Source organism: Talpa europaea (assembly GCF_964194135.1).
Source record: "Talpa europaea genome assembly, chromosome: 1".
NCBI classification, from domain to species: Eukaryota; Metazoa; Chordata; class Mammalia; order Eulipotyphla; family Talpidae; genus Talpa; species Talpa europaea.
Genome location: NC_140073.1, coordinates 3317344 through 3339200, shown reverse-complemented (window position 1 = coordinate 3339200; position 21857 = coordinate 3317344). Strand labels below are relative to the sequence as shown.

The following is a 21857-nucleotide window of genomic DNA, read 5'->3' as shown; positions in this document are numbered from 1 at the left end:
TTCCTTGAGAGGGTGGGAGGGTCACTGAGGGTCTCGCGGGGTCACCCCCGAGTCCCCCTAAATCACGGGAAGCTATGTCTAAAGTGGAAGTGGAACCAGCTTAGAGTCACTCAGGAGCGGCTCTTCTGGCGCCCAACGGGCCGTGGGTCAGGAGGCGCCTGGAGCCGAGGCTCCCCGGCCCCGGCCCCCCCCAGAGCTGTCTCCGGCCTGCAGGGCCTCGGCACGTGTTGGACTCCGCGCGAGTTCCAGCTGCTCTTCCTTTTGTTTTCAGAATGGTTCTCGGTTTTCTCTCGGCGATTCTTTTTTCTTGGTGATTCCCACGGCCCCTCGGACAAGGTACACCCGGCCCCCCCACCCCGAAGCTGACGTCTGAAGGAAATGGACGCACAGACGTTCCCCGCGGCGCTGCGGGCTACTCTCTGCCGCTGAGGGCGTCCCGCGTCACCCCCACCTCGCGGGCACCGTCCTCCCCCGCGGGCGCCGCAGCCGTGCAGGAGGCAGAGGCTGGGCGTGGGCCTTTCGGAGGGGGCAGTTGGGCCTTTCCAGTCCAAAGAAGAGGCGCAGGCCCGCCCCAGGGTGTTGAGGTACTTGCTGCCTGGCCCCTGGAGGGGGGGGTTGGGAGGGCCGGTGTCTAAGAAACCTGGGCGCTGCCTCGCCCCTTCTGGAGCTGTGCATCCCCCGCCTTGCGCTCATGCCCAGCCCCACCTTCCTGCACGGGGGGCTGGAGAGGGCAGCAGTGCAGTGCTGGGGGGGGGCTGCTGTCCCACCCGGGCCTCCCTGCTGCGGGGGAGGGGCAGGATTGCACCCTGGGACTCTCGATCCCGGCCCCGAACTTGCCACACTTTCCTCACTGCGGAGCTTCCCACCTGAGGCCGGGCCTGCCTCCCGGGTGGCTCCTGTTCACACCCAGGCCCGCCTGACTGGGTGGGCGACTGGCCCTGGGTTAGGAAGGCAGAGCGGCGTCACTGGCAAGCGAGGCCGTCGCAGCCTGGGGGTGAACTTTGCCCGTCGCTAGCCGCGGGGCCCTCGCGGCGTCGCGAAGGTCGGTGTCTTGTGTTAACGGACAGTCAGTGCTTCGAGTAGCCGCCTCCCCGAGACCAGCTGGTGCCGTGTGGGTACCGCGGGCACTGAGCAGCGCTTCGAGCCAGGGCCGCCGCCGTCACTCGCTACCCTCGAGGCGGGGCCGCCCTTCCCCCACGCGTGTCCCGGCGGCGGCCTCCGCGGAGTGGCGCTGGGGCGGGCGTCACGGGACGCACCGCTGAGGGCGGGGAAAGCAGCTTTATTGAGCCGTGTTCTCGGGCCCCGGGCCTTAGGGCTCCCCCGTCCAGAGGTCGGGCCCCGCCCGCACCCCCACCTGCCGTCTCCGGCGAGGGGAGGCCCCTGATTTGGCAAGAGATGAAGACGCGGGACGGCCGTGCTCCGTAGGGGGGACAGCGGGCTGGGGGGAGGGCGGGCCGCCCCGGGAGCCTCCCCCGCCCCAGCAGCGAGGGCAGTTGCTCCGGGGCCAGGCCTTCCTGCCTCAGGCACCGGCTGGCCTGGGCCCGCCTGGCAGCGCAGTGTCTGTTGAAGGCCTGGGGTGGGGACGGCCAGGCGGCCGGTCCGCGGCCACATCACTCGATCTCCAGGATGAGGTCGTCGCCCTCCAGCGTCATGTCCTTGGTCACGTGAATCTTGCGGATGGTGCCGTCCATGGGCGAGGTGACCACGGTCTCCATCTTCATGGCGCTGAGCACGCACAGGGGCTGGCCCTTGGCCACCTTGGCCCCCGTGGCCACCTTGATGTCGATCACCTTCCCGGGCATGGGCGCCCCGATCTGGCCCTTCACGTCCTTGAGGGCCTTGGGGTGGAAGTGCATCTCCTGGGGGGGAGCGAGGGGCATGAGACCAGGCTCCCTGACCCCCAGCCCTCCCCCCGCCGGGCCGGGGGGCGCTGTACCTTCATGGCCTGCGTGTCCTTGACCAGAATCGACCGCAGCTGTCCGTTGAGCTCGAAGAAGACCTGCCTCTGGCCGGCGCGGTTCAGGTCACTTATGGCCAAGGCCTTGATGTGCAGCGTCTTGCCCCGCTCCAGCTCCACCTGCGGGGAGGCCGAGGGGGCTGGGGTGGGGGCGGGAGCAGAGCAGCTCCCCGCCCCCGCCCCGGCGAGTCTCCCACCCTGGGTTGCAGCTCGCTCGGGAAGGCCGAGTTCCCCGCTCTCTGGAGGCGCTTTATGCGCCCCAAGCCTCCCAGCACCCGGCGGCCCCAGGCAGGCGTGAGCGCTGGTGCTCTGCGGGCCGAGCCCGTGCAGGGGGCAGAGGTGCCCGCGCCACTCACCTCAAACTCCTCCGCAATCTTGGGGCCCTGCAGGAAGAGGCGGGTGTTGAGGCTGTCCAGGGGCCCGAAGGTAGCGGTGAAGTCCTTGAAGTGGGTGAAGACGTCGGGGTACATGGCCGCCGAGAGCACGTCCTCCGGGGTCACCTCGTCCCCGTGCCTGTGGGTCAGCTCCTTCTCCAGCGCCTGCAGGTCCAGGGGCGGCAGGGACGCGCCCGGCCGGCCCTCCACTCGCGGCAGGTCCTTCAGCACCTGGCGGGGAAGCCGAGGGTCAGCCCGACGCGCCCGGCCCACCCTCCCTGCCTCCCTCCCTCCCTCCCTCCGGGCCGGCGGCGCCCACCTTGGAGCGGAAGGGCTCCGGGAAGCCCCCGTGCGGGGTGCCGATGTAGCCCTGCAGGAACTCCACCACGGAGCGCGGGAAGGACAGCTCCTCCGCCTGCGCCTCGGCCTCCGCCCGGCTCAGCCCGTTCTGCACCATGAACTGGGCCAGGTCGCCCACGATCTTGGAGGAGGGCGTCACCTGAGGAGAAGGACGCGTGGGTGGGGGCGCCCGCGCCGCGTGGGGGCCCCGGGGGCGGCGTGGGCGCCCCGGGCCGGCTCACCTTGATGAGGTCGCCCAGCATCTGGTTGGCTTCCACGTAGGCTTTCTTGACCTCCTTGAACTTGGCGCCCAGCCCCATGCTGTGAGCCTGGAAGTGCAGGTTGGTGTACTGGCCCCCGGGGATCTCGTTCTCGTACACGTCCGAGTTGCCCGCCTTCATGGTGGCCGTGCAGTCGAAGGCCGAGTACAGCCCCCGGGCCCCCTCCCAGTACTCGCTGTAGTCAAACACGCGCTCCAGAGGCACCCCTGCGGGAGGCCAGAGGCTGGGACAGGGGCCGAGCTCCCGGGGGCCCCCCCGCTGCGGGCGTGGGGCCCCTCAGGCCGGGGGGGGGGGGGGGGGGAACGGGGCGGGATCGCTGGGTGCGCGGCTGTGCCCGACGCGCCCGGGCTGCGGGGGAAGCGCCGTGGGCCGCCGGCGGGCCTACCTGTGTCCAGGGGCGTCCCTCGGGTACAGGCCACCAGGGCCCCCATGCTGGGCTGCGACGTCATCCCAGACATGGCGTCCGCTGCCACGTCCACGACATCCGCCCCGGCCTGGGCGCAGGCCAGCATGGCGGCCACGCCCGCCCCCGAGGTGTCATGGGTGTGGATGTGCAGCGGCAGGTCCGGGAAGCGGTCCCGCAGGGCGCTGACCAGCATGGTGCAGGCCGCGGGCTTCAGCAGCCCCGCCATGTCCTGGGGGAGCAGGAGGGCGCCGGTGAGGGCGCGCGGCAGGGAGGGCAGCCGGGCGGGGGCTCCGGGGCCTGGCGGGCCCACGCACCTTGATGCACAGGATGTGGGTGCCCGCGCGCACCAGCTCCTCGGCCAGCTCCATGTAGTACCGCAGGGAGTACTTGGTGCGGCTGGGGTCGGCCACGTCGCCCGTGTAGGAGATGGCGGCCTCCACCACGCCGCCCGCGCTGCCCACGGCCTCCATGCCCAGCAGCAGGTTGGGCAGGTAGTTGAGGGAGTCGAAGACCCGGAAGACGTCCATGCCGTTCTCCTTGGCCACCTCGCAGAACCTGGCGGGAGAGAGCCCGGGGGCCGGCCCCGTCGCGGCCCCAGCGCCACACCTCAGGCCCGGCCCGGCGCCTGCCCTCCCCTGCCCTCGCGGGGCCGCCGCTGCCCGGGCCCGGCTCGCTGAGCGCGGCTGCTGAGACTGGGTCTCGAGCCCGCGGGGGCGCGGGCTGCTGCGTGGGGCCCGGCCCCCTCCGAGCGGTGCCCCCCCCCCCACGCGGCTCACTTGAAGACCACGTTGTCGGGGTAGTTGGTGTAGCCCACGGCGTTGGCCCCGCGGAGCAGCATCTGGAAGGGGATGTTGGGGATGAGCTCCCGGAGCTCCTGGAGCCGCCGCCAGGGGCACTCGTACAGGAAGCGCATGGCCACGTCGAAGGTGGCTCCTGGCGGGGACAGGGGAGGGGGGTCAGGCTGAGCCTCTGGCCCGAGCACCGGGCTCTGCCCGTCTCGCGCGCCCTCCGCCTCCGCCGTCCCGCGGGCTTTTCCCGCGGCGGGTCTCGGGGCAGTTCAGGCTCGTGCCCTCCCGGCACCCCTCTTGTGACCCCCCCAATCCCGCGCTATAACCAGCAGGCTGGCGTCGCCCCCCCACCACAGTCCACCCCGGTCCCGGCCCTGGGGCCGCCCCCTCCCGGCCAGCGTGGGCTCCAGGCGCCTGGTTGCCCTCGCGTCCACACCTCCAGCTTCTCGGGCGGGTCCCCGGGGGCCTGCTGCACTGGGGGCCCCACAGGGCGTCCTACCTCCCCAGTTCTCCATGCTGAAGAGTCTGCTGAAGTTGTGGGCCGCGTAGGGGGCGATCTTCTTGAGGTCGTGGGTTCGCACGCGCGTGGCCAGCAGCGACTGGTGAGCGTCCCGGAAGGTCGTGTCCATCAGCAGCAGCCCCGGGTGGCGGCGCACGGCTCTGGCGAAGCCCTCGGGGCCCTCGCGCAGGAGGATGTCTCTGAAGCCAGCCGGGGGCGGGCCTAGGGCGACGGACCGTGAGCACCCCCCAACCTGGGGGTGGCGGCCGCGCGTCCCCCCAAGTTAGCAGGATGACTCTCGCCTACCTATGGGCACCGCCGGGACAATCGGGTCTGTGGGGCTGGGGCTGGCCTTGACGGGAATCGGGGTGGTCGGGCCATTCACCATAACGTGTCCTGGGGAGAAAGTGGGCGCGGGTCAGGGCGGGCTGGGCGGTCAGAGCGAGGGCAGCGGGGAGAGTGGGTGGGCTCGGGGTGGGGGCTGCCTCCAGGACACCCGGTCCTCCCGGTGGCCCCTGTGCTCCCACAGCCCAAGGAGGCCCACGAAGGCCACATGGACCAAACCGGGGTGTGTGTGTGTGTGTGTGTGTGTGTGTGTGTCCCGCTGCACCCTGAGGGGCGGGGCCAGGAGCAAGGCCCGTGGGGGGGGCAGTGCCACGTGGAGCCAGACCGAGGTAGTGCAGCAGCTTCTGGGCCCGGTTCTGCGCAGGCCGCAGCTGGAACAGCTCTGGGTTCTCGTCGATGAACTGGGTGTCCACGGTGCCGGCCAGGAACTGCTGGTTGTTGAGCACGTTCTGCAGGAAGGGGATGTTGGTCTGCAAGACAGGGGCAGGCGCGGGCATCACCGCGCGGCTCGGGCCGGGAGAGGCTGAGGCAGCACCGGGGCCGGCACAGCCCCCCAGGATCGCACACTCTTGCCCGCCCCTCGCCCCACCGCGGGTGGGACTCCGCTCCTCCCTCCTGCCTTCCTGGCGCTTCCAGAACCAGCACCTCCCCACAGGGCAGGAGTGGAGCAGCCACCCTCACCCCGCAGCCCTGCTTCTCCACAGCCCCCTACCCTCGACGCGCACACCCCAGGGCCACCCCGCGTTCTCGCGCGGCCCCCCCAGGCTGGATCCAGGGCACCTTCCCGGCCTCCCTCTGCCCCCAGCCCCCACCCGCATCTCTCCCAGGGCCTCCACCAGCACCTCCCAGCCCCGGCCAAGCGCACCTCGACCCCGCAGGACCCCGCGGGCGGATCCAGGGCCTCACTCGGCCGCTCCTCCCAGCCCATCGCCCCGCTGGGCTCATCCTGGGCCTCCGGCTCCAGTCAGCGCCCAGAACTGCCCGCACCCCCGGGCCTCCGCCCCGTGTGTCCCTCGGCGGCTCACCCAGCCCACAGCAGCTCCCCTCCTGCCCGCCGTCCCTCTCCCCCTTCTGGGGACTCCTCACTGGCGACCCGGCGAGTGAACCCACGCGCCCGCACCGACCTTTTCTCGGGTCCCCTCACGCGCGGCCATTGTGTGTCGGCACCTTTGGACCATGGGCTGGCTCTGCCTCGGCCCCCCTGGCCGCGCGAACCCCCCCACGCTTCTGCAGGGCCAGCTACTCCCCTTTCTAGCAGTTTCTGCGGGCAGGTTCCTCAGCCCTTGACCTCGCGTTCCTCGCGCCTGGGAGCGGGCGGGCGGGTGCTGGCTGAGGTCACCGTCCACTCCTTCCACTCCTTTCCGCTCTCGCGCCCTCAGTTCCGCTCATTGGGCAGCGGGGTGAAGCATGAGGCTGGGGCGGGGCCAGACGCCCTGGGGCCGGGCGGCTGCCCCATGAGAAATGCTCTGACAGGCCGCAGGGCTGAGTCCAGCGCGCCGGGCCGCCTGGTCCCCCCCTCCCCCGTGAGCTGTCACTTCAGGGCCGGCATCCGGCGCGCCTGCTCGGGGCTCCCGGCCTGGCGCCGGCCGGCCCTGTTGCTGCCGACCGAGTCTACCTGTGCCCAGAGGCCGGGGGTCCCGGCGGCCCGAGGGGCCACGGCCTGCCCGAGACCAGGGCGGGCTCCTCCTAGAGAGACGGGGACGTCCCGCCGGGCAAGGCGGGGCAGCGGACCGGCCAGCACCCTCGCGGCCCGGGGCGAGAAGGGCCCTCCGCGCGGCCGCGCCTGCCGCTCCCTTTGCGGAAAAGTCCGGCGGGCGGGCGGGCAGCCGCGGTCCTGACCTCCCGGGCCGCCGCGCGGGGGCGGAGGATGGACGCCGGCGGCAGAGCCCGTCGCGGGGACGGGCCTCGCGGGGGCAGGAGCCAGAGCCAACCCGCGCCCGGAGCGGCCGCCTCCACCTTGCAGGCCAGCGGCTGGCCCGAGCGGGGCGGCGGGAGGAGGGCCTCGGCGGCCGGGCCGCGCCCCGGGCGGCGGTGCCGTCACCCCCTCTAGGCCAGGGCGGCCCGGGCGGCGGTGGCAGGCAGGGTGCCCTGCGGCCGGGCTAGCGCCCCCCTCCGGCTCCCCAGTTCCCGCCCCGCCCAGCCCCGAAGAATGGGGTGGCGGAGGGGCTGTCCAGGGAACCCGGGAACCAGAAGGCGCCCGGGGACCGTGGGGAAGGGCGAGGCGCCCGCCCGGTTGCGGCCCTCAGGGGCCCCCTCTGCCCGGCTCTCGGGGGCGGCCCGCGGGGAGCCCTCGCTCTGCCGCGCCGGGCCGGTCCCGGGGGGCGGGCGCGGGCGCGCGAGGGCCGCCGAGGCGCAGCCTCCACCGCGTGCGCCGCCAGCTGCCGGGGCGCGGGCCGAGCCGGGGCGGGGGCGGGCGGGGCGCGCGGGGGGCGGGGCGGCGCCTGCCGAGCCCTCCCGGGCCCCACCCCGCAGCCGCCGGCCGGGGGCGTCGCCCCCGCTCCCACGGGCCCGGGCGGGCCGGGGCCCCCGCACGTGACTCGCGATGCGGAGCGGGCGTGACCTTCAGCAGGCGGCTCGGACGGCGAGGGGCCCGGCGGCCGGGCGGGTCCGCGCGCGGCGCGGCGGGGGCGCGGGGCCGGCGGGGGGCGGGGGGCGCCCGCGGCGCAGGACAAAGACGCCCGTCCCCGGGAGGGGCGGCGGCGCGGGATGCCGGGGCGCCGGGGCGGCCGGGGGCGCGCGCGGGGCGCTGCGGCGGCGCCGGGGGGCTGCGCCTCGGGCCTGCGCCGGCCCGGGCCGCGGGCGTGACGGGGCCGCCGGGGGCGGCAGGGGCCGCGCGTCCCCGTGACCTCGGAGCCGGCCCGGGCCCGCGGGGCCCCCGCGCCCCTCCCCGCCCGCGCCCCACGTGCGTGTCCGCGGCGCGCGCGCCCGCCCGGCGCGCCCCCGCCCGCCCGCCCGCCGCCTCCTGCGCCGCCGCCGGAAAGGGCGCCGGAGCCGAGCGAGCCGGGGCCGCGGGCCCGAGCGCCATGGGCCGGAGGGCACGCGGCGGGCGGCCCGTCAGCCCCCGGCCTCGCCCCCGCGGGGGAGCCGCCTGGACTCGGCGGGGGCCGGCCGGGCCCGCGGGGAGGCCGGCCCGCGCCCCGTGAGCTGCGGACGCCAGGTGAGGAGGCCGCGGGGGGCGCGCGGGGCGGCCGGGGCGGGGGGGGGGTCGGCCGGGAGGGGCGGCGCGGGGGGCGGCGCTGGCGGGAGGGGCCGGGGCGCCGGCCCGCGGGGGGGCGCGGGGGAGGGGGCGGCGGGCGGGCTCCGGTGCCAGGGCCGCGGAGAAAGGAAGTTCCGGGACCCTCCCAGCTCCCGTGCCCACCTCCGCTTCCTGCCTCCCGCCTCACCTTGGCCCCCAAGCCTGGCCTCCCCCGAACTGCCGGGAATGTGACCTCCACTCGGGGTGCCCGGCCCCGCGGGCCCCGCCTGCCCTCGGGCCGTCGAGGCCTCCGGCCCTGCCCCCCACCCCGCCCCTGCCGGGCCGGGGAAGTGGGGCCGCGCGGGCCCCGGGCACGGCGTGCAGGGCAGCAGCCCCCCCTGCCCTGTGCTGCCCCCCCAGGCCGCTCACCATGGCCCCGCCGCTCCTGCTGCTGCTGCTGGCCAGTGGAGCGGCCGCCTGCCCGCTGCCCTGCGTCTGCCAGAACCTGTCCGAGTCGCTCAGCACGCTCTGCGCGCACCGGGGCCTGCTGTTCGTGCCGCCCAACGTGGACCGGCGCACGGTGGAGCTGCGGCTGGCGGACAACTTCATCCAGGCCCTGGGGCCGCCCGACTTCCGCAACATGACGGGGCTGGTGGACCTGACGCTGTCCCGCAACGCCATCACCCGCATTGGCGCCCGCGCCTTCGGGGACCTGGAGAGCCTGCGCTCCCTGCACCTGGACGGCAACCGGCTGGCGGAGCTGGGCCCCGGCAGCCTGCGCGGCCCCGTCAACCTGCAGCACCTCATCCTCAGCGGCAACCAGCTGGGTCGCATCGCGCCTGGCGCCTTCGACGACTTCCTGGACAGCCTGGAGGACCTGGACCTGTCCTACAACAACCTGCGGCAGGTGCCCTGGGCGGGCATCGGGGCCATGCCCGTGCTGCACACCCTCAACCTCGACCACAACCTCATCGACGCGCTGCCCCCGGGCGCCTTCGCCCAGCTCGGCCAGCTCTCCCGCCTCGACCTCACCTCCAACCGCCTGGCCACGCTGGCCCCCGAGCCGCTCTTCTCTCGGGGGCGCGACGCAGAGGCCTCGCCCGCCCCCCTGGTGCTGAGCTTCAGCGGGAACCCCCTGCACTGCAACTGCGAGCTGCTGTGGCTGCGGCGGCTGGCACGGCCCGACGACCTGGAGACCTGCGCCTCCCCGCCCGGCCTGGCCGGCCGCTACTTCTGGGCCGTGCCCGAGGGCGAGTTCTCCTGCGAGCCGCCCCTCATCGCCCGCCACACGCAGCGCCTCTGGGTGCTGGAGGGCCAGCGGGCCACGCTGCGGTGCCGGGCCCTGGGCGACCCTGCGCCCACCATGCACTGGGTCGGCCCCGACGACCGGCTAGTGGGCAACTCCTCCCGTGCCCGGGCTTTCCCCAACGGGACCCTTGAGATTGGGGTGACGGGATCCGGGGACGCGGGGGGCTACACCTGCATTGCCACCAACCCAGCCGGCGAGGCCACCGCCCGAGTGGAGCTGCGGGTCCTGGCCCTGCCCCACGGCGGGAACGGCAGCGCCGAGGGCGGCCGCCCCGGGCCCTCGGACATTGCAGCCTCGGCCCGCACCGCCGCCGAGGGCGAGGGGACGCTGGAGTCGGAGCCGGCCGTGCAGGTGACGGAGGTCACCGCCACCTCAGGGCTGGTGAGCTGGGGCCCGGGGCGGCCGGCGGAGCCGGTGTGGATGTTCCAAATCCAGTACAACAGCAGCGAGGACGAGACCCTCATCTACAGGTGAGGCCGCGCCGCTGCCCGCCCGCCCTGGCGCCGCGCGCCCTCCCGCGCTCCCCCGGCTCCTCTGCATGTGCCGCCCGGGGCGGGGCGCGGGGAGGAGGCCGCAGGTGTGCGGGGGGCCGGCGGCAGCGGCGCACCTGTCTGCGCCCTCGGGTGGGCTTCGGTCCGGTTCTGACCGCCCACCCTTGCCTGCAGGATCGTCCCGGCCTCCAGCCACCACTTCCTGCTGAAGCACCTGGTCCCGGGGGCCGACTACGACCTCTGCCTGCTGGCCTTGTCGCCCGCCGCGGGGCCTTCCGACCTCACGGCCACGCGGCTGCTGGGCTGTGCCCACTTCTCCACGCTGCCGGCCACGCCGCTGTGCCACGCCCTGCAGGCCCACGTGCTGGGCGGGACCCTGACGGTGGCCGTGGGGGGCGTGCTGGTGGCTGCCTTACTGGTCTTCACCGTGGCCTTGCTGGTTCGGGGCCGGGGGGCTGGGAACGGCCGCCTCCCCCTCAAGCTCAGCCACGTCCAGTCTCAGACCAACGGCGGCCCCAGCCCCACCCCCAAGACCCACCCGCCGCGGAGCCCCCCACCGCGCCCCCAGCGCAGCTGCTCCTTGGACCTGGGCGACGCCGGCGGGTGCTACGGTTACGCCAGGCGCATCGGAGGGGTCTGGGCCCGGCGGAGCCACTCTGTGCACGGGGGGCTGCTCGGGGCAGCGTGCCGGGGGGTGGGGGGCAGCGCGGAGCGGCTGGAGGAGAGTGTGGTGTGAAGGGACGAGCCGGCCCGGGGTGGGGTGGGGGGGCCTCGGCCCGTGCGCCAGGACTGCCTGGGAGCCTCTCCGGGCTTTACCCCCGGTACCTCAGGCCCCTCCGTGCCGGGCAGGACAGGGGCCCTTCCCCAGTCTGGCCTCGGGGTGTGCGGGGTCGCCCTCCGACAGGTGCTTCCGGCTACTGATGGGGGGCTGCAGCCACCGAGCGGGAGTCTTGTTTTTCTTTATAATAAAAGCTGGGGGGCTGCCTCCACGCTGGCCTCTGGTCTCCTGCTGCTGGGCCCGAGGGGAGGGTGGGACCTGGCTGAGGCCTGGGGCGGTGTCCTGCCTGGAGCTGCCCAAGCTGCCCACCACGTGGAGGCAGGGGAGCAGCCTGGAGCCCTTGGCCCCCTCACCTGTCTGGCAGCCCGGCGCCCCCTGACCTGTGACCCCGGCCTGAGAGCACTGCCTGTGTCCTCACTGCCTGGCAGGCCATGGCCAGGATGCCGCGTCCTCATGGCGTGGGCGGCGGTGGCGCAGCCCCTGGCAGAGGGACCCAGGCCAGCACCTGCAGGACCCAGCTCGGCAAGGGGAGCCAGGGCTGCCGCTGGCAACACCCTTGCTCACCACCCGCCGGGGGTCTGGGTTGGTAAACGCCATTCCCAGGCACGGGGGTGGGGAGTGCCCCTGCACTGCTGTCCTTGAAGACCTTCTGGAAGCCTCCTGCAGGCCTGCAGGCCTGAACAGGGTCTTGGGCCCAGCTGCTCCACCAGCACACCCATGGCTTTGTTCAGGCTCGTCTGGGAAGGCTGCGTCAAGCCCCCTCGCTGGACACTGGGGTGGCCGCCAACACCCCAGCTCCACCGCCCCAGGCCGGGTTCCCTCCGGCCTCCGGCCCAGGCGTGGCCTCGCCAGGCTCTGAAGAGTCGCTGCTCCCAGGCAGCGGTGGGGAGGAGCCAGAGCCCCAGACATACTCGCAGGCACGGTGGGCCTCCACCCTGCACCGGGCACCTGGGGTGCCCCAGCATGCAGTTGCCTGGGCCCCCATGGAGTGGGGTGCTGGCGCCTGGACCCGCCCGGGGTGCCTGGGCAGTGGTGCCACAGAACACCTGCTGAGGGCCCGTGTACGGACATCCTGCTGAGAGGTGGTGTGGGGAGGTGCGTGTGCATACATGTGCAGGTTGCACACACACACTTGTGGGTTTGCACAGCATCCCGACCCCGGACCACACCCCTGGGTGTGGCTGAGGCGTGTGAGTGAAACAAGGTCTTCATAGCGGCGCAAGAAGGAGCACCAGATGGGCGGTGCAGGGAGGGCAGGGTTGTGCAGGGTGGGAAGGGGCGAGGAGCAGAGGGCAGCAAGGGCGGTGCTGAGCAAGTGCTGGTCTGGGTGCACGTTTTGGGGGGGACCCATCCTCCTCGCGGCCCCCATAGCCCTAGTCTCACTAAGCTGCAGGGCCAGAGGACAGCGGGTGTGGGTGCAAGACAGGTGCAGGGGCCTGTGCCCTTGGGCACCAGTGGGACACACAGGTGGGAACTGGGTGCTGGGGGAGCAGAGGAACTGGGCACCACCACAGGGGCCCGCGGGGTCACCAACCAGGACAACGCGGAACGACAGGATGGGCGGGCGGTGTGGGTAGCCAGGCTGCCCACTGGGGCACACGCTGGCCTGGGCACTGTGTGGGGTAGGTGAGGGCAGGCGTGCCGGGGAAGAACAGAGACCCCCCTCCGGGCCTCACACTGGGGAACGGTGCCCACCCCCCGCCTGCACGCTTTTCTAAAGGCTGCTGCACCGCAGGCTGCTGGGCCACGCAGCAGGTCGACAGGTGGGGACTGGCCACAGGCCGCCAGGAGGGGGTATGGCGCATGCCCCACCCCAGCCGGACCACAGGCAGGGCTGCGGCGGCCCAGAGACAGCCGGGCGGCGTCTGCCCGGCGATGCCCACGGCAGGGGCGGTGCGGGTCGGAGACACGACAGCATGCGGCTGTGCGTTCCTCTCCAGCTCCGGACGCGGGCCCAGGCCCCCCGGGCCAGCAGGCATTTCAGGTCCTGGTCAGGCAGGGCCTCTGCTTCCCTCTGTCCCGGCACCTCCTGCTCCTGGCCCTCCCCAGCTGCCCCAGCTGGCCCAGCTGCCCCTAGTTGCAAGTCCAGGCCAGGGAGCGTCTGACTTTGTGCCAAGTGACCTCATCCTGGCAGGGGCCCTCCCCCGAGGTGACCACACTCCTGAAATTAAGAGCTCGTCCAAAACCGGCTCCGGGGCCCCCACCCAACCTGTGGGATCGGGGAACCCGGAAGGAGGCCGGGTGGACGTGGACTTAGCACAACGCCGCGTGGTCTAGGGGGGCAGGAAGGAGGCTGGGGCTCCCCGCCGGACCCGACAGGAGGCCATTGGCAGGCGCCTGCCCCCAGCGTCCGAGGTGCTCGGGTCCAGCAGAGCGGGGAGCACCGGAGGGCCCCGTGAGCGGGGCGGGGAGGGCCAGGGGCACCGGCCCACGCGCTCACCTTCACGCCCCGCACGCGGAACTCGGCCAGGGCCCTGCTCATCTTGGTGGCGGCCGTGGGGTGGTCCTTGCCGTGCGCGATGACTTTGACGAGCAGAGAGTCGTAGTGGGGCGAGATGACGGCTCCTTGGAAGGCAGAGGCGTTGTCCAGGCGGATGCCCATGCCCTCCCCGCTCCGGAACACCTGCGGGAGGGGCGAGGGGTCAGGCCAGGTGGCCCGGGCTGGCGGGCGCGGACGCCCTCGAGGGCACGGCCCCGCTCTGGCTGGCGAAGCTCCGCTCGGTGTGTGTCTGAGACCCAGGGGCGCAGCCTTGTAAGTGCCGTCCCTTCGCGGCCTCTGCCTCCCCAGAGGAGCCGCAGGGGCAGCGCCCGGGGAGATGCCACCAGCCCCAGGGCTCTGTGTCCAACGCTTGGGGCTGATGGGGTCCAGGGCCGGCAGGACCTGCTCACAGCGACCTCCCGACGTCTGCCCTGCCAGCTCTCCCGCCCCAGGCTCGTTCATCTGCTCATCACCCACCCTGCAGGCCGGTGTGCCCGCGGCCGTCCTGCCCACCCGCGGCTGGCGGACAGGGACACACGCGGGCGGGGAGGCCGGGCAGCAGCGGGGCAGGGGCCGGCGAGCTGGGAGCCGTCCGGCATATTCGTGGCTGGGAAGGCCCCGGTGCCCCGCAGGGTCGGGAGCCTCCAGAGGGGTGAAGGGAGGCGGAGGGAGGAGCGGGCAGGTGGGCAGGAGAGGCTCAGGGAGGAGCAGCGTCGAGTGTGGACCCAAGTGCAGGGGCGACTCCTGGGGACAGACGGGGGAGACAGCCACGGGCTGAGCTCTGGGGTGTCCTGGGAGTGACCAGCACTAACACGGGAAGGCCCCAGCAGGGAGCACCGCGCCCAGGACAGGGGCACAGGCAAGGAGTTGGGGAGCAGGAGGGGCAGCCGGGGCTTGGACCCCCCGGCTACGTTCTGCTTCAAAGGGACACAGACCCGCGTTCGATAAAAGGAACTTAATAAAATATTTAAGGGTGAACACTCAGCCGTGAGCAGGAACTGCCGGCTGAAAATACTGCGCGGTGAGCCGGGCTCCGAGGCGCCGGGCCTCGGGAGAGGAGGCCGAGGCAGGCAGGTCGCAGGGCGGAGACGGGCGGGGGGGGGCGTGGGGTGGGGGGGTGGGGGCGGGGAGCCGCAGGCCAGCTCTCGGCTTGGGGCTCCCCCACCTAGACTGGGATTGTTCCAGAAACAGGATCCAGAGAGTCTCTGCTCCGCAGACCAGCTCCCTTCGCCCTTCAAGCTCCTCCCCCACCGCCCAGGAGCCCCGAGAGTGTCTCACACGGTCCCCCCCCCCCCAGAAGCCGAGCTCAGCTCCCGCCCTGCTTCCTAGAGGTGCAGACAGATGGGGGGCGGCAGACCAGCAGGGCCGAGGTATTCTTAGCTGGCGTGGGACAGAGGGCCAGGGAACTGGGCCCTAGGCCTGGGGGGGTGAGGGGGCGAGCAATGGCTTTGGGGTATCGCTGGCTGAGAGAAGAGGCAGACGGTAAACACCCTGGGGAGGCACAGGACCCTGTGGGGGGCCTGCCCTGGTTGCCCCCAACCTTCCTCTACGCCACCCTCAGCCTCTGGCAGCCCTGAGTGGCCTCTGGGTCTCCTTCAGGTCTCCCCAACTCCCTCAGTCCTGGACGGCCCCTGCACTCAGCTGGCCCCTATCACTGGGCTGCTGGCTCAATCCTCTGTGACACCCTTGGGTCCCGCCTGCCAGCACCCTCCCTCTGACCCGAGGCGGCACCCAGGCCAGCACCGCCCATTGAGCACCGAGGCTTGGGCTGCCCTGGGAGGAAGGGCCTGGGCTTCCTTTCTGGGGACCCCCTTTGGCTTCCCTCGCGCGTGCTCCCCTGCCGCGCGGCCACTGGCCGACCCCCGGCACCAGGCGCCACCGCGCCCGTGTGCTGCCCTCACCGTGGACGGGGCCTGCTCCTGGCTTGAGCCCAGCCCAGCGAGGCCCCCGGAGGGGCTGGAGGACACGGGCCCGGGCTGCGGCGCACGCCCCGCCTACCTCGATGCGGCCGGTGTCTGGCTGGAAGCTGCGCGCGGGGTCCTCGGTGGTGACGCGGCACTGGATGGCGCAGCCGTTGATGCTGATGTTTTCCTGCCGCAGGCCCAGGTCCGGCAGGCTGCGGCCCTCGGCCACGTGGATCTGGGCATGGACCAGGTCCACGCTGCGGGGGCCAGGGTGGGGGAGTGTGAGCAGGGGCTGCAGGAGGAGGCTGGCCACACTTGCCCAGCCCTGACGCCTCAGCGGTCCTGCCCCCACCACCAGGGCGGAGAACCTGCCGGCTCTGAATAAGGATGTGATGAGGGGGAAGCCATGTCTGCCTCTCCCCGCTCCGGTTGGTCCCAGATGGCCCCCTGCTCTGCCCTCCGGCCTCCCTGAGGCGGCTCTGTTCCCCCCTCCCCCCTACCTCCCCCAACCCAGCCCTACTAAAGCCTGGATCTGAGCCCTCAAGTCGGGGGGCGCCCTGGACTCATGGAAACGGAGACCACTGCAGGAGGAGGGCCTCCCGGGAGGGGTGGTGGTCAGCACGCTGTACCCCTGGGCCCTGGGCTGCAGGCAGGCATGGAGACGCCATCTGAGATGGCGGAGCTCAAGGTTCCCAGCGACGGGCCACACAGCAGAGCCTCGCGCCGGCCGTGCTGCCCCAGGGCACGCGTCACCCACACTCCAGGTCTTCAGGGTGCCTCCGCCGGGCTTGTGGCGAGGCGGCCTGGGGTCACTGCGTTCTCTGTCTTTCCCGCCGCAGGCCCTGCTGCACGCCCCCCGCCCCCACCACCCCAGCTTTGTGTACAGGACCGGGGTCGGCCCGCCAGGAGGGGCGGGCTCACCACGCCCCCGCCCGGACCCAGACCTGGCGGAGCCTGCACCTGTGGGTGGCTGGCTGACACCAACCCCTCCGGAGCCGTGGGATGCCCACCCTGCAGCTCAGAGGCCACGAGGATTTTGCATCTGGAGAAGGGCTCGCGGGCATCCACCTAGACCCAGCCCTGGCTTCCAGACAGCTGGGTCTGGGGTCTCCATGCGCCGGCGGGCAAAGGCAGCCGCGTCCCCACGGCACCCTTGACCTCAGATGGGCCCAGGGGTAGGGGAAGAACTGCCAGGAAGTCAGGGGGAGATGGACTGGCCACAGCCAGGGGACTTAAGGCCGCCATGGCTCAAGGTGTGCACACTGAGGCCATGTGAGGCTATTACCTTAAAATGGGAAGATTTTTTTAGGAAAGTCTACACTGAGGGGCCTCCCTGGTGGTGCAGGGGTTAAAGTCTTGGGCTATCAAGCTGTCCGCAGCCACTGCGGCACGAGTTCGATCCCTGGCCAGGGAGCTGACCCACAGGGCGCAGCAGACCTCTCCTGGCTCCCCGCTGCTCCCCTCAGCAGTGGATTTCAGTGGATCCACCTGTTCTGCTCTCCACTCTCTGGTGGATCCCCTCACCCCCCGGCACCTCTGGCCTACACCCCAGTTCTCGTATGCACAAACAAATAAATCTTTTAAAAAAAAACCTTGAAAAAATAAAAGTCTACACTCAGTGCCTGCGGGAGAACAAGCTGGTATAAGCAAAATAGAAAGCTAATTAGCAAGACGCTGCAGATCCTTTGATCAGCTAATCCCGCCGAAGACGCCCACCGTCAGAGAGGCGGCCGATGCTTAGGCGCAGAGATGTCGACACCCCACTAATCACAAGGCCAGACACAACGGGTGTCTCAGAAGAGAGGACGAGGGCACCGAGTGCTGACGGGGGCTGTGCAGACATGACAGCGAACGTCAGAAGTTCTTCAGAGGAACGAGGCTGTGGGGAACGCCTTCAAGAAATACTAACTTAAAAAGTAGGGCAGAAGCTCTCTACCAAACACCTGAACGTGTCAAGCTACTGCTACGGTAGAGTAAACAAAGGTGGAAAAGAAAACAAAGGACGACACGGAGTGGGCAGAGCTGCAGACACAGCTGAGCGAGCCCCTTCCCAGCCCCCGCTGTGCGCCCCGGGGCAACTCTCTCAACCGCTGGGAGCCTCAGTTTCCTCATCTGAAAAGCCGGGCAACGGGTGCTTCCTCATGAGGCACCGACGGCAGCCGTGGGGTGGCCCCTCTCGCCCCAGACTGAGGGCAGGGCCTGGGCAGGCTCCTGTGCCCCTTCCTACGGATTCTCACAGCCGCCAGCAAAGCTTCAGGACTGGCCGCTGTCAACTAACCGCCCTCCCAGGTGGACACGACAGGCTCCGGCCGCCCACTCACTCGGTGATCTCCTCGGTGACCGTGTGCTCCACCTGCAGGCGCGAGTTGACCTCGATGAAGTAGTGCTTGCCGTGCTTGTCCACCAGGAACTCCACTGTGCCCGCGTTCTCGTAGCCCACCTGCAGGAGGTGCCGTCAGCAGCTTAGCCCACCGCCCAGGGGAGCGGCAGGGCCCACCCCAGCCCTGCCCCGGAGGCCAGGACATCTCCCGGGCGCCCTTCCTGGGCCACTGCCTCACGCCCTGCCATCCACACCTCCTGGGCCCTCACCCCGAGTCTTCAGAAAGCGCCCTCTCCTCTGCTCTATCATGGCCTGGCCGCCACCCAGGGCTCTGCCTGGGCTCCTGCCCGCCCCCCAGGGAGGCTCCTCAGACGAGGCACCAAAGCCCCCTGCAGAGGCCGCCAGGCACCACCTCTGTGTCTCCTCAGGGCCCTGCAGGCCGGAGGCATGGCCACGCCCTGGGCTGGGCTCCAGGAGGGGAGGTAAAAGTGGGGCTGCGCCTGCACGGAGTCGGGGCGGAGCCCGCAGGGCCCAGGAGAACAGAGAGCAAGGCCCTGTGACAGGCCTGACCCTCGGGGGCGCTCTCTCACACGGTGGTGGCCCCCACCTACCTCTGGGAGAGGCCGGGGGACCAGTGCTGTGGGGGAGGGCACGGCTGAGAAGGAGTGAGAAGGGAACACCATGAGGAGTCCCCCAACCCACAGCCGGGGCCTCACTCCTCACTCTGGCTGGCTGGTGGCACGGAGGCTCAGCCGTGCGAGGGCTAGGCGTGGCTAACGCCCCTGCTCCCCACCCTGCCAGCCTTTCTGGGCTCCAGGCTGGGTCTCTGGCCCTTCACAGGGAGGGTCCCCAGGGCCTGGCACCTGGACACCCCTTCCCAGCAGGCTGTGGGGTGCCCACCTGCCCTAGGAGGAGGTGCCCCTGCCCCTGGCTTCCAGAAGTCTCCCTAGAGCCCTGCCCTTCACCTGCTTGGCCAGTTTGACAGAGTCGCTGGTGAGCCGGGTCCGAAGCTGGGGGTCCAGGTGGGCCGCGGGGGCAATCTCCACCACCTTCTGGTGGCGCCGCTGGATGGAGCAGTCTCTCTCGTACAGGTGCAGGATGTTTCCGTACTGGTCCCCTGGGGTGGGGGCAGCGCGCTCAGCCCTCCTGGAGCCCAGACATTCCCGCACCCGCCAGCCAGCCCAGCCGCGGGGACAGTGACTGGGCCCTGACATCGCAGCGGCCGGGGGCCTTCCCGAAGGCCAGCTGCCAGCCCAGGAGGTGGGACCCTCACTCACCCAAGATCTGCACCTCGATGTGACGCGGCTTCTCAATGAACTTCTCCACGAACAGCGCCCCGTTCCCAAAGGCGGCCAGAGCCTCCGAGTAGGCCCGGGTGTAGTTCTCCTCCAGCTCCTGCGAGGCAGGTGGGGGCCGCGTGGACGCTGGGCCTGCGGCGCGGGCGCCCAGTCACGACCCCCACACCCGGCCCACCGGCCGGCCCCGCCACTCACCTCGTAGCTGTGCACCACCCTCATGCCGCGCCCCCCGCCGCCATAGGCGGCCTTGAAGATGACCGGGAAGCCGTAGGTGTTGGAAAACTCCTGGGCCTCGTGCAGGGAAGTGATGGGGGCGTCCGTGCCGGGCACCACCGGGACGCCTGTTAGGAGCCACGTGGGGGGCTCTGTGACAGGCGGAGTCCCAGGCCCAACCCCGAGGCTTGGCCCAACGACTCACCTGCGGCGATGGCGATGGCCCGGGCCTCCACCTTGTCCCCCATCTTGCGGACCACCTCCGGGCTGGGCCCGATGAAGCGGACCCCCGCGTCCTGGCAGGCTTGGGCAAAGTCTGCGCGCTCTGACAGGAACCCGTAGCCGGGGTGCACAGCGTCCACATTGTTTTCCTGGGGGGAGGAAGGGTGGGGCCCCCTCAGATTCCCTCACGCATGTCCTGACCAAAGCCTGGCGCTGCCCCCACTCACCTCCTCAGCCTTCTCCCCCCTGCCCCCACTCTGCGCTCACAGCCACTCACTGCCAACTGACACCAGTGCCCAGAGAAGACGCAGGCGAGACCCACCTCAGGCCTCCGCCCGCCCACTCACCTTGGCCACCTTGATGATGTCTGGGATGTGCAGGTAGGCCTGCACAGGGGCCAGGCCGCGGCCGATCAGGTAGGCCTCGTCTGCCTTCTGCCGGTGCATCTGGCCGGTGTCCTGCTCCGAGTACACGGCCACGGTGCGGATGCCCAGCTCCGTGCAGGCCCGGAACACGCGGATGGCGATCTCACCTGGGGGGGCAGAAGTCAGCGCCTGGCTCCCTCGAGCAGGGGGCAGGGGCGGGGCAGGCGCACCCACCTCTGTTGGCCACCATGACCTTCTTGATGGGCTTGTACTCCAGGCGCCGGACACTGGGGGAGGCAGCCGGGGCGGTGGAGGTGCGGCGCACGCCCAGGAGCCTCAGGCCCCCGCGGATGGTTCGGAACTTCAGCATCTGTGGGGAAAGTAATGCCAGGTCAGCACAGCATGGCCAGAGGCCCACGAAGAGCCCGGGCCCACGGCAGCTCCTCCGAAATCCAGCACCACCTTCCTCCTCGCTCCTGGCCAAGGCCCAGACTCCCTGGGGGGCAAGTTCCAGCCGGGACAGAAGCCGCGGTGGCCCACCCCGTGGCCCGCGGTCAGTCTCACACACAGGGCTCGGACAGCCCCGCACAGCCCGGCAGCCCCGGTTCGGGACCCCACCCACCGAGCCAGCCCGCCCCTGCCTCCAGTCTGGCTGGGCAGGGTGGGTGCCGGTGCATTTTGCGGGGGCAGGGAGCTGACCCAGGCAAAGCCACTGCTCAGGGCTAGTCGAGGTGCAGAGAGCACTGGGGCTGCAAAGGAAGCGAGCAGCAAAACTCAGCCGCTGCAGGGGGAATGGGGCAGGCCAGCGGGGCGCGCGCAGACACACATCCCCACATCCCCACGGCTGCGCCGCCCGGCCCCAGAGGCCTCCCCGCCACAGAACAGGGCAGTCGGGCAGGGGGAGCCTGTGTTTACTGGGGCAGAGTTTCAGCCCCGCGAGAGGAAGCGCTCCGGAGACAGCGGGGGGGACGGCGCGCACAGTGTGGACGCGCTAGTGGGTCGCTGACAGGCGGTGGACCGAGAAATTCGTTGCATGTATTTTGCCTCCATAAAAAGAATTAAAAATAAATCAATTGCAGGCAACTCCCTGTGCAGACGCTCCGGCGGCCACCCCCTCACGTCTGGGGTGATGAGAGCCCAGCCCAGCCCAGCACACCTGAGTCTGTGGCCACAGCTGCGCTCCGGGCCTGGTCCCGCGGCCCCTCCAGTCCGCCCCCCCCCCCCAACAGCCGCTGTGGTTCTTGGAAAAGTTGAAAACGCTTGACCAGCCATTTGTTTCAAGCAAGGCATATGACAGGATGTTCAATGAATAAAACACAATGCAAAGACCTCACTGGAAAGACCCAGGATCAACAACCGGGGGGCCAGAGACCCTGCGGCATGAGGGGGGCCGTGGGTGTGGACAGGGTGGGACTCTGGTGGCCCCTTTGGGGTCTCCCTCTGGGCATCATGGGATGGGATGGGGGGCATGACCCACCCTGAGCGGGGAGGCAGTGGGGACTGGCAGGGGACCCACGTATACTGAGGGGGCTGTGATGAGACAGTGCTGCTTGCCGTGATGGGGGCAGTGGGATGGGGTGTTGGGGAGACACTGTGGGGTCCAGCAAGACCTGCTGAGAGATCCATGTGGAGATGAGGCGGGGAGGAGCCGTTCCCGCTGCAGAGGAGACAGGGAGCACTGCAGGACGTCAGGACAGGACCCCCAGGGAACCAGAGCCCAAACTGGGTGCTGTTGGCAGAGGGAGGGTGTGTGAAGCCAGGAGAGAGCGAGGAGAGAGGTTGCCGCCTGTACGCAGAGTCTGAGCGAGGAGGAGCCTGGGGTGAGGCGCGAGGAAGAGGCGCAGGAACAGGGACACTGCCAGGCCAGCTCCCGTCGTGACGCAGGTGTCTGCATGGACTGCGGCTCCTCCGCTGCCACAGAGGGCACTGTCCCCACTGAGTCACCGCCCGTGGACAGGCCTGGCAGGCGCCGTGGCAGCGGGCGGGCAGCTTATCATTCCTTGAGGGAGTTGGGCGCCACCGGGCCCTGTACGGGGCCAAGAAGGACAGGGCGCTTCTGGGGCATTCCTGCCAGTGACGAGGGGCCACCCCCGCGGGGTAGGCCGCATAAATGGCCCTATTCTTCCAGTGTGTCAAAGGTCACGAAAGACAAGGACAGGACGGAAGAACTTCCAGGTGAACGGAGGCTAGAGGGACCTGAGGGGGTGGCTGGGACGGCGGGGCGGGCAGCACTGGGAGAGGCGCTCCCCAGGGCACACGCTTCCGCTTGCTCCCCGCCGGATCTCTGTGCCGGGGGTGCAGCCTCGTTCTTAGT

At 71.1% G+C, this 21857-nt stretch overlaps 2 protein-coding genes across 2 annotated transcripts; one reads left to right on the top strand and one right to left on the bottom strand.

Annotated features, from left to right (window-relative positions):
- Positions 1 to 1270: 1270 nt before the first annotated feature.
- PC (pyruvate carboxylase) lies at positions 1271 to 20001 on the bottom strand. Its single transcript, XM_084248584.1, has 20 exons — positions 19778 to 20001; positions 19526 to 19710; positions 19162 to 19327; positions 18939 to 19084; positions 18723 to 18840; positions 18411 to 18562; positions 17447 to 17565; positions 15220 to 15382; positions 13183 to 13365; positions 5315 to 5459; positions 4951 to 5040; positions 4645 to 4866; positions 4134 to 4290; positions 3672 to 3912; positions 3337 to 3586; positions 2913 to 3157; positions 2651 to 2830; positions 2314 to 2562; positions 1937 to 2077; positions 1271 to 1859 (listed from the first exon to the last, which is right to left on the bottom strand). Exons 1-20 carry the CDS (start codon positions 19911 to 19913, stop codon positions 1611 to 1613), a joined length of 3537 nt encoding a protein of 1178 aa, XP_084104710.1. The 5' UTR covers positions 19914 to 20001; the 3' UTR covers positions 1271 to 1610.
- LRFN4 (leucine rich repeat and fibronectin type III domain containing 4) lies at positions 8595 to 10700 on the top strand (the record flags this gene model as incomplete). Its single annotated transcript, XM_084238863.1, has 2 exons — positions 8595 to 9943; positions 10139 to 10700. The coding sequence occupies 2 exons, from the start codon at positions 8595 to 8597 to the stop codon at positions 10698 to 10700; spliced, it is 1911 nt and encodes a 636-aa protein (XP_084094989.1).
- Positions 20002 to 21857: the final 1856 nt, after the last annotated feature.

Bases quoted from the DNA above. Each gene is read 5' to 3' on its own strand.
- PC (XM_084248584.1), bottom strand. From the start codon at position 19,913: ATGCTGAAGTTCCGAACCATCCGCGGGGGCCTGAGGCTCCTGGGCGTG. The intron at 19,328-19,525 runs GTGAGTGGGCGG...TCCTCCCCCCAG, and splicing joins ACATCATCAAGGTGGCCAAG to GAAAACAATGTGGACGCTGT. The intron at 2,078-2,313 runs GTGAGTGGCGCG...GCCTCCCCGCAG, and splicing joins AGATTGCGGAGGAGTTTGAG to GTGGAGCTGGAGCGGGGCAA.